This window comes from Engystomops pustulosus, chromosome 5 (genome assembly GCF_040894005.1).
Source record: "Engystomops pustulosus chromosome 5, aEngPut4.maternal, whole genome shotgun sequence".
NCBI classification, from domain to species: Eukaryota; Metazoa; Chordata; class Amphibia; order Anura; family Leptodactylidae; genus Engystomops; species Engystomops pustulosus.
The window spans coordinates 19472015-19483039 of NC_092415.1; the positions used below are offsets into that span (position 1 = coordinate 19472015).

General features: G+C 46.3%; 1 protein-coding gene, 1 long non-coding RNA gene and 2 other non-coding genes across 4 annotated transcripts; 3 read left to right on the forward strand and 1 right to left on the reverse strand.

Annotated features, from left to right (window-relative positions):
• Window positions 1-3404: 3404 nt before the first annotated feature.
• On the reverse strand, window positions 3405-6768 carry UTP23 (UTP23 small subunit processome component). Its single transcript, XM_072151289.1, has 3 exons — window positions 6437-6768; window positions 5048-5222; window positions 3405-4003 (listed from the first exon to the last, which is right to left on the reverse strand). Exons 1-3 carry the CDS (start codon window positions 6622-6624, stop codon window positions 3626-3628), a joined length of 741 nt encoding a protein of 246 aa, XP_072007390.1. The 5' UTR covers window positions 6625-6768; the 3' UTR covers window positions 3405-3625.
• LOC140132481 (uncharacterized) lies at window positions 6590-10806 on the forward strand. The gene is made up of 6 exons (XR_011855663.1): window positions 6590-7057; window positions 8282-8317; window positions 8927-8993; window positions 9271-9305; window positions 10267-10399; window positions 10706-10806. It is a non-coding gene; the product is annotated as an uncharacterized lncRNA (long non-coding RNA).
• Window positions 9335-9420, forward strand: LOC140134481 (small nucleolar RNA SNORD103/SNORD85). The gene has a single exon (XR_011856307.1). It is a non-coding gene; the product is annotated as a small nucleolar RNA SNORD103/SNORD85 (small nucleolar RNA).
• Window positions 10534-10612, forward strand: LOC140134482 (small nucleolar RNA SNORD103/SNORD85). The gene has a single exon (XR_011856308.1). It is a non-coding gene; the product is annotated as a small nucleolar RNA SNORD103/SNORD85 (small nucleolar RNA).
• Window positions 10807-11025: the final 219 nt, after the last annotated feature.

Sequence of the window (11025 nt, forward strand, 5' to 3'; positions counted from 1 at the left end):
TATATACAAGGGGACTGCTGGCTATATACTAGGGGGCAGGCACTGGCTATATACAAGGGGACTGCTGGCTATATACTAGGGGGCAGGCACTAGCAATATACAAGGGGACTGCTGGCTATATACTAGGGGGCAGGCACTAGCTATATACAAGGGGACTGCTGGCTATATACTAAGGGGCAGGCACTAGCAATATACAAGGGGACTGCTGGCTATATACTAAGGGGCAGGCACTAGCTATATACAAGGGGAATGCTGGCTATATACTAAGGGGCAGGCACTAGCTATATACAAGGGGACTGCTGGCTATATACTAGGGGGCAGGCACTAGCTCTATACAAGGGGACTGCTGGCTATATACTAGGGGGCAGGCACTAGCTATATACAAGGGGACTGCTGGCTATATACTAGGGGACTGCTGGCTAAATACTAAGGGGCAGGCACTGGCTATATACAAGGGGGTAGCAGACTATATACTAGGGGGCAGGCACTAGCCATATACAAGGGGACTACTGGCTATATACAAGGGGACTGCTTGCTATATACTAGGGGGAAGACACTAGCTATATACAAGTGGACTGCTGGCTATATACTAGGGGGCAGGCACTGGCTATATACAAGGGGACTGCTGGCTATATACAAGGGGACTGCTGGCTATATACTAGGCGGCAGGCACTGGCTATATACAATGGGACTGCTGGCTATATACAAGGGGGTAGCTGACTATATACTAGGGGGGCAGGCACTGGCCATATACAAGGGGACTGCTGGCTATATACTAGGGGGCAGGAACTAGCTACATACAAGGGGACTGCTGGCTATATACTAAGGGGCAGGCACTGGCTATATACAAGGGGGTAGCTGAGAATATACTAATGGGGCAGGCACTGGCCATTTACAAGGGGACTGCTGGCTATATACTAGGGGGCAGGCACTAGCGCTATACAAGGGGACTGCTGGCTATATACTAGGGGGCAGGAACTAGCTACATACAAGGGGACTGCTGGCTATATACTAAGGGGCAGGAACTAGCTACATACAAGGGGACTTCTGGCTATATACTAAGGGGCAGGAACTAGCTACATACAAGGGGACTGCTGGCTATATACTAAGGGGCAGGCACTGGCCATACACAAGGGGGTAGCTGAGAATATACTAAGGGGGCAGGCACTGGCCATTTACAATGGGACTGCTGGCTATATACTAGGGGGCAGGCACTGGGTATATACAAGTAGACTGCTGGCTATAAACTAAGGGGCAGGCACTAGCTCTATACAAGGGGACTGCTGGCTATATGCTAGGGGGCAGGCACTAGCTATATACAAGGGGGCTGCTGGCTATATGCTAGGGGGCAGGCACTGGCCATATACAAGGGGGCTGATGGTTATATACTAGGGGGCAGGCACTGGCTATATACAAGGGGACTGCTGGTTATATACTAGGGGGCAGGCACTGGCTATATACAAGGGGACTGCTGGTTATATACTAGGGGGGCAGGCACTAGCTCTATACAAGGGGACTGCTGGCTATATACTAGGCGGCAGGCACTGGCTATATACAAGGGGACTGCTGGCTATATACAAGGGGGCAGGCATTGGCTATATACAAGGGGACTACTGGCTATATACAAGGGGGCTGCTGGCTATATACTAGGGGGCAGGCACTCGCTATAAATGCCCGATGTGTGCATTTTTTATGCATTTAATTTTTATACCTATTTGTATTTAATTACCCATTATTTTATTTTATTGTTTTGTATACAATATTTTTTGACACACAAGAGATCAGGAACATGCAATCCTTTCAATGCTTGTGTGTGACTGCAATCTCCTGCTAAAACACAAAATGTTCCCTCAATAATGCAGCAATTATTAAGGAGTTAATAACATTGTGTGTAGTGTTAAGTAGCTGCAGGACTGTGAAATAATGATTTATATTCCAGGATTGTAGCTTCTCCAAGTGCACGGGGGACATGTCCTCACACTGCTGTGCTCTGTGCAGTCAGTGTTTGGTATTTTTCCTGGAGAAATTTTCTGTATGTTGCTAGTAGCAGCAGGACCGTGCAATATGGATCTATATTCCAGGATTGTACCGGGGTGTACCGCTGTGGAGTAGCTCAGTACAGATAGGGAAGAGCACAGCAGTGTGAGGGGGCATGACCTCACACTGCTGTGCGCTGTGTTATTTGCAGTCAGTCTCAGGTATTGTCCATGCAGAGATGTGTAATCATATCTTTGTGCATGGTGTAAGTAACAGGAGAACAGTGAAATATGGATTTATATTCTAGGACTGTCCTCACACTGCTGTGCTCTGTCCCTATCTGCACTGAGCTACTCCACAGACCCTCCGCTCTGAATGATTGCTAAAGTATTCAACCATTAGTCTGCTACAGATATTACTCAGAACATAGAGGGGCTCTGGAGGAGTTCAGTGCAAAGAGCTAAGAGCCCAGCAGTGTGAGGACACGCCCCAAGTACAATCCTGGAATCTCTTCAGGTTTGCTGTATAGATTGAGGCAGATCAGAGGTCAATGAAACATATTGTATTTCATTAAGGGGCATCTACCACCAGGATGAAGGACTGTATGTAAATGAGCCTGAGGGGCTCCATTAACACCTATACATACAGTCCTTCATCCTGGTGGTAGATGCCCTTTAAAAAGTCACTAATTACCATTTATCTGTACCTACACTTCAGTTATTCCTACAATAAAATCAATTTTAAGAAGAGAACCATTTATTACATCTGACTAGCAACCCATGTCCACCTTAGTACATGAGAGCGTGGACACACACGCTCAGCTGGCCGCTGGAAGTACACCGGTCACAAGATCACCTGCTCAACTTGTTACAATGTATCAGCACAGGGGAAAACATATCACCCATTCAGCTCCTAGACGATTACCATAGTTACTATAGGACGATGCCATGTAACAGTAATGTACTCACACAATTTCTATCCAAGTCTGTAGTTTACTGAATTATATACAATTCCTTAAAGATTTTAGAGAATAAAAGGGTTTTATAGAAATAAGAAAAATAAATTGCTGCTTATTTCTGGATGCAGACACTCTTAATGCCCAAATAATAATCCCTGAATGTTTATCAAGTGATTCAGCACTCCTGCTACTTACTTTAGTGCTGTTTGCAGACTCTCTGATTCTTTGTTCACATTTTTGAGCTCTGATGAATAGGAGGAGCTGCAGAAGCAGGAGATTATGACTAATCCTTCCCCTTCCCCTCTTTCTGTGTCTGTCGGTGAGAAAGACTGAAAGAAGACACGATAGGAGACGCAGAGTGACGGCATTAGAGAGAGGAGGCTCTGAATATATGCAGGGGGCAGCATGGCGAGAATGGGGAAAGGCTGAAGCTCTCAAAACAGTAAAAGACACAGGTACATGCAGAGACTTGTGTAAAGGAAGGGATTTATTGAAAAGTGGCCAACCCCTTTAAGTGAACAGAAGTAAAGTTTAATACCAAATGCAACCAGTGGCCAAAGGTTGCGCAGTTTTTCTAATTATATACAATTTGACATAAAAGATTTCATATCCGCGGTCAGAGGGGGGCTGGGGAGGGTCCGAGGGTCATTCATGCAGTCTCTGCCATCCGAAAAGGGGGGGTGGTCTCTGTCACGCAGTGAGGGGGGTAATATTTGCTGGGGGTCTGCGCTTCTTTCTATTCCTCTTACTCCTCTTCTGCTCTGGAGCCGCTGTTGTGGGTTTCGCTTCAATCTGCTTCTTTTTCTTCTTCAAACAGCTTAAGGGGTTGGGACCCCCGACGCGCCTCCTCTTCCTCCTCCTGCGCTCTGAGTCCTGCACCACCCCCTGCTCCTCCTTCAGGTGCTGGATGCTGTGTTTCTGGTGCTCGGGGATCAGCTGGCTGGTCTGCGCCGCCTTCACCTGGACCACAGACTTGGGGGACGGCTTGTCCAGAACCATGGTGTTCTGGATGATGAACAGGAGCGGCACCCCCGCCTTCTTCTTCACTTTCTCTGCAAGATAATTGTCCTGGGAAACGCGATACAAAAGAAGTTACATATATGTTACACATTCTAGAAAATATCTAATATTTAAATAAAAATAATATTTCCTCCCATGCATTGTTATAAACACACAAGAAGGGGTTTACTTTATATAAAACGAGGTTTTACCCCCAATAAACTCCCACCCCCCTCTAAGGGGATGAAATGTCCTTTCTAGAATTCCCTCTTCTGAAATCTCATCAGTTTTCCCTATAAAAAAAAAATCTCCAAAGTCATGTGACAGAGCAGAAAAAGAGTCAGATTTTACCAGAGACGAGTCAAGTTTTTTTTATTACAGGTAAACTGGTGAGATATCACATAATAGAAGGAATTCTGGAAAGAACAATTCATACTTGACTTGAGGGGGGGCTGCTAGTTTAAAGGAACGCTCCAGTCACAGTAGATGTGCGGAGCCTAAAGGCAGGAGCATGACTCGTTTTCATTGTATTCCTAGATCCGGGAGTCATTCTCTCTTCAGGCCCAGCACCATATTATTCAGTGGATTAGAGTTCCGTTAAAGGTATCATAGTAAAAAGGATCTCCCCTTTAAAGTAAATCTACATCACAATCCATCCTGATAAACCAGGGACATTACTCATAGATCCAGGCACCGGGACTGTGGTAATCTTCTTATATTTGTTATCCATGACCTCCTTCTTTCTAAAATCAACTCCTTCAGTACCTGAGCAGGCTCATTAGCATAATTGTAAAAGTTGATTATAGAAGGAAGAAGATCATGGATAACAAATATAAGAAGATGACCACAGTCCCGGAGCCTGGATCAATGAGTAAGTGTCCCTGGTTTATCGTGATGGATGTTGATGCCAGATGACGCCATCCGAGCAGGATGTATGGAGAGACGTCAGCCCGTCCTTTCAATAAGTGACTTTTGGGTGAGTACCAATATGGCCGCCGCTGTATCCGCCATTCAGGGGTGTGGGAAAGCCAGGAGTCATTCTGATGAGTACCCATCTACCGTGCCCCCTGTCAGGTAACCAGGCGACGAGGCGCCCGTGCAGTAAATAGTTACCTGGGTGGCGACGAAGTAATGGCGCGAGTTGTCATCTGCGACCAGGGATAAGATGCAGGCCGTGCCGCTGACCGGACTGGTGGAGTGAGCGCAGTGCCGCACCTGGAACTTCTGCGCGATTATCTTGGCTCCGTACAGATCCTTCCCCAGGGACTCCAGCTCCTTAAGGACACATCTAGGAAGGACAAACACATCGCAGCGGCCATTATTATCTTCTAACATCTCCATACTCCTGCTTAAAGGGGATGTACACATAAAAAAAAAAAAAAAACAGCGCCACACCTCTCCCCAGGCCATGTCTAGTACTGCAGCTCAGCTTACATTAGTCTGCAGACACCAGACCAGGAGGAGCGGGGGAGAGTTATCAGAAATGTCAGAAATGTCCATGGCAACCAATCAGCTTTCATGTTCCCACAGCTGTTTAGGAAATAAAAGCTGAGCGCCGATTGGTTTCCATGGGAAACTAGAACGATTTTACCTCAGAAACTTGAGATAAATCTCTACTACAGCGGAGGAAGAGACTAGATGTTACTACATCACATACTACAGCGCCGCCGCTATGGAGGAGGAGACTAGATGTTACTACATCACATACTACAGCGCCGCTGCTATGGTGGAGGAGACTAGATGTTACTACATCACATACTACAGCGCCGCCGCTATGGTGGAGGAGACTAGATGTTACTACATCACATACTACAGCGCCGCCGCTATGGAGGAGGAGACTAGATGTTACTACATCACATACTACAGCGCCACCGCTATGGTGGAGGAGACTAGATGTTACTACATCACATACTACAGCGCCACTGCTATGGTGGAGGAGACTAGATGTTACTACATCACATACTACAGCGCCGCCGCTATGGTGGAGGAGACTAGATGTTACTACATCACATACTACAACGCCGCCGCTATGGTGGAAGAGACTAGATGTTACTACATCACATACTACAGCGCCACCGCTATGGTGGAGGAGACTAGATGTTACTACATCACATACCACAGCGCCCCCGGCTGATTACAGGTGACGGGACGCCACAGCGCCCCCCGGCTGATTACAGGTGACGGGACGCCACAGCGCCCCCGGCTGATTACAGGTGACGGGACGCCACAGCGCCCCCGGCTGATTACAGGGGACGGGACGCCACAGCGCCCCCGGCTGATTACAGGTGACGGGACGCCACAGCGCCCCCGGCTGATTACAGGTGACGGGACGCTACAGCGCCCCCGGCTGATTACAGGGGACGGGACGCCACAGCGCCCCCGGCTGATTACAGGTGACGGGACGCCACAGCGCCCCCGGCTGATTACAGGGGACGGGACGCTACAGCGCCCCCGGCTGATTACAGGGGACGGGACGCTACTGCAGCCTCCTCGGCCTCTCACCTGGTGGTGCACAGCTGCACCTCCCCCATCAGGTACTTGGGCAGCTGCTCCTTCATCTGGATCTTGTGCTTGAGCGCCGCCTGGCAGAAGGTTCCGTCCACCAGCACATTATATGGAGGGACGATGTTGAAGTTGTTCTTGTAGAAGCTCAGGATCTTCTTGGCGTGCTTCTGCCGGGTGATCTTCATCTTGGGAGATTCGGGTCACCCGGTCCCGTTAAGTCGTGCGGAACCTGCGGCACTACCGACACGTGCGTTACGCACCGGAAAGACGTCACCATTATTCTTCGACAACAAAACCCGCCCCCTTTCTGTGTGGGCGAAGCTTTCGTGTTCATATGACCTATTAGTGAGCAGCTGGATACGTGATGGGCCTATAGTGGGCTGTATTTGAAGTCATGTCACTGAAAGCGGAGTTACAGGATGCCCATAACAAAGATGGCGGCGTTCGCACATCCCGCAATAGCTGGTGACGTCACTGCCCTATAAACTTCCGGTTTCCGCCGCGTGTTCCCTCTCTTCTCCTTCTGGCCGGCTGTGGAGCACATGGCGGTTATGTGGAGCGGACAATCTCCTGACCGGCGTGGCCGGGCCTATGTGGAGATCGTAGATAGCCTGATGGGTAAGCGGGCGGCTTCATGGAGGGGGCACGCGGTGCAAACAAACTACAGGCAGTCCCCGGGTTACATACAAGATAGGGACTGTAGGTTTGTTCTTAAGTTGAATTTGTATGTAAGTCGAAACTGTATACTTTATAATTGTAGTTCCCGACAATTTTTTTTTTTGCCCCAGTGACAATTGGAGTTTCAAGTTTTTTTGCTGTAATAGGACCAAGAATTATCAATAAAGCTTCATTGCAGACAATTTTAAGCTGATTATTGCAATCTGGGACTATTTTAAAGCATCCAGAGAGCTTCACCAGAGGTCACAGTGGGCAGAGGGGTCCGTCTGTAACTATGGGTTGTCTGTAAGTCGGGTGTCCTTAAGTAGGGGACCGCCTGTACAAGACCAGGGGTAGTGAAGGCACACTAGTTTTGGAGCACTCTTTGAATGGCATGCTGGGACATGTAGTTCTGTGGGAGTAATGGAAATAAGATTAAAGCGGTGATCATTATCTTGTCCATTACATTTCCCAGTATACCCTGCGCTGATGGGATAATAAAGCATAGATACCCGCTTCAATTCTGCTTGAATTTCTAGCTAAGCCATAATGAACATTTCTAGATAAAGTATATATTCCCCTTATTTTCTAACTTAATCTACTCTATTTCAATATACTAAGTAGCCAGCAAGTGCTCTGGGGGTGGAGCCCTTCCTGATAAGTGCTCCAGGGCTCCTCTGCTCCATGACACTTCCAGACAAATCACTGGTATCATTGTAAATCCTACTTATGTTCTGATCCATTTTTGGCTCGTGGACTATATACTGAAACTTGACTTCAACCCTTCAGGTTAACCCTTTTTGGCCATGGTGTTTTATTTTCTCCTTGTGATGTAAGGGTCATTGTGTAGGTCTACATGGTCACTTGTACCTTATCTGCATAAATGACCCTCACATATTGTTATTACCTATAGGTTAACTTGAAGGTGCAGGAGGTCAGATATTTGTTGTGTGTATTATGTGTTGCGTTGTGTCACGGATACTTCCTAATTTGGTGACATGGCCGGCGATGATGACTCACTTGCCCTCACTGATCAGTATTGATGATTCTCTATCTGTACTCATCTGATCCTGAGCCGGACCTCCCTGTGTATCCTGTGATGGGGGGATTGCCTGGTTGTATGTAGTGATCTGTATGTATCATAATGAGACAATCACATCTAACGTTCCCTATTTTTCTCTTTAGTGTCTGATGTTGTGATGCGGCTTTTCCCATCAGCAGGTAAGAATGTGACTAGTAAGAGGTGAATAATGGAGCGTCTTGTCATTGTACCTCTTAATGAACTACTCGGGTATATTGTCTGTCACCATGGATGATAGTTCACTTGTGGGGTCCCATAATTGGGGAACGGTACTTGGGGACCTCACTTGGAAGGGCCCTACACTTTTTCCAGATCTAAATCCTGTTGAAAATCTAAGGGATCATCTGAGGCAACATATAGAAACTCCATGACCTGAGGTCCAGCCTTCAAAGAGCGTTTGGTCTAGTGCCTCAGATGGTGACATGTGGCCGGCATTAGACATCATTGTCAGATGTAATTTATGCTCAAGGCCACTAGCTGTGGACATGTTGTCCTCTTTTTGGGGATGCACTTTTTTTTGGGGGGGGGATGGGCTTCTTTCAATAAATTGATTTGAGTAAATCGCCATTACATGCTTATACGTTTATTATAGGATATCGCCAAATCTGTTTGGTTTTCCATAAATTTCACCTACAGGACAAATAAATTACTCATTTTGTGAATGGTGTATTTGGTTGATAAAATGGTTAGATGTGTATTAGGACTTGTACAAATCACTTTACTATGTATTATGATTTTTTTTGCTGTAGATTTAATATGGGGGACTTGAAGCGACCTGTAAGATGCTGCCCTCTGGATCTTTCTGCTAGGATATCGGTGAGTTTCTGATCTGTTTTATAAATAATTCATGTCCTTTGCTGTGTCTTAAATTTAAAATGGGCTGCAGTACCAGTTGCTGCCACTATGATGGAGGCCGGCGATGATGACTCACTTGCCCTCACTGATCAGTATTGATGATTCTCTATCTGTACTCATCTGATCCTGAGCCGGACCTCCCTGTGTATCCTGTATGATGGGGTATTGTCAGGGGGCGTGTAGTGATCTGTATGTCATTATGAGACAATAACATGACTTTTTGTATTTTTCTCCATAGTGTCTGATGTCTGGGGTCACGGCTCTCCCACTCAGGTAAGAATGACTGATTATAGAAGTGAACATGGAGCGAGGATGTCACACTTGCCCTCACTGAGAGCTGCGCTCTATAATGAGACCATATCATTGTACTCATATTGGCTGAGCTTCATGTTTTCAGTTTCATATGTCACGTATAGACTTTAAGGGAACCTGTCGAGGCAGTTTGGGACTCCAAACTACCCACAAGCCTTTATTGTGGGCCAGTGGTTTAGTGTCCCAAATGGCTCTATAGAAAATTTTGTTGCATATGAAAATTTTTCTGCTCGATTCCCGCGCAGTCCAACAAGTGAAGCTGGTGTAGTACACCCCGGCACATGCGCAATGAAGCTGGGTTATCCACGCTTTACTTGCTGCACTGAGGCAGGAGGTGCTGGTGTGGGTTATGTGGATCTGTGTCCAATGTGCCTTATTAAACTCTCATCTGATTTGTAAAGCGCTACAGAATATGATGGCGCTATATAAAGATAATCTGAGTAAGGTTAAGGGTCAGATTGATCTGTAAGGTTCTTTGGTTTTCAGAAACGAGCAGTCCCTGGGTTCTTTAAAAGATGGGTGCTTAAAGGACCTCTACCACCAGGATAGACTGTGCAAATGAGCCTGAGGGGCTCCATTAACACCTATGGAGCCCCTCATTTGCATACAGTTCTTCATCCTGGTGGTTGATGCCCTTAAGTTGAATTTGTATGCATGTCAGAAGTTGTCAGTCCCTTTAAGCTTTTTCCTGTCCCAGCTATCATATACCTCATGTATTCTGTGATGTGTCCTCACACTGCTGTGCTCTTGGTTCTCTGCATAGCAATGATCCACATGCCCTTGTGTTAACTCTAGCAGCCGGATGGTTGAACATTTTTTAACTTGTTTATTACATGGTAAGGAGCAGTGAAATGCACAGGACTTGGAGCACAGCAGTGTGAACTCCAAGCTAAGCTTACTTTTTGCAATTTTACTTTAACAGGTCCCCATACTCGCCATTACTTCTGGTTGTAATATGATCTGGACCATATGATCCGACCTGCAAGACTGAAGTAACAGCCAGATGAAACTATGGGAATGAGAGCCCAGAACGCATGAGCTTACAATCTATGAAGGCAAGTTTATGCTATTACTAGCCACAATCAGTGACCTGTAAAAGGGACATGGAGCTGACTGTAGTCATTGTAAAATCCCTTTAAGTATCTGTGAAGCCGCTTTAGAAGTCTTGTTGTAAATGAGTAGATACTTGGCCGGCGATGATGACTCACTTGCCCTCACTGATCAGTATTGATGATTCTCTATCTGTACTCATGTGATTCTGAGCCGGAGCTTCGTGTTTATCTGGTATGATGTGGGATAAGTTATGGTTTGATATAATTCATGTTCCATTGCATTTCTAAACTTTCTAATTTTCTACACAGGTGGAATGACTTATCGCCAAGAGCCTGGTCACAGCGTCCCTTGAAGATTTTTCATGAAACTTTGATACCTAATAAAATGATTTATATAAACCGTAACTTCTACTCTTCGGGATGGGGGGGGGGGGTTCTAGACAAGTTCTGTCAAAGGTCCAATATACAATTCATAACCCAAATCTGATGCTGTTTATTAAAGGGATGTTTCTGTGACAACCAAAATGGGTAATGACTGATGGAGCCAGTCCTAACACTCCTACTACAGCTCCTCCTGTTCATCAGTGTTCAGGCATAAAGAAAACATAATGGAGTGTCTGCAGACAGCA

Excerpts from the sequence above, each read along its gene's own strand:
- UTP23 (XM_072151289.1), bottom strand. The coding sequence starts at position 6,624 with ATGAAGATCACCCGGCAGAAGCACGCCAAGAAGATCCTGAGCTTCTAC. Across the intron at positions 5,223-6,436 it reads GTGCAGCTGTGCACCACCAG|ATGTGTCCTTAAGGAGCTGG; the intron begins GTGAGAGGCCGA and ends TGTCCTTCCTAG. Across the intron at positions 4,004-5,047 it reads ATTACTTCGTCGCCACCCAG|GACAATTATCTTGCAGAGAA; the intron begins GTAACTATTTAC and ends CGCGTTTCCCAG.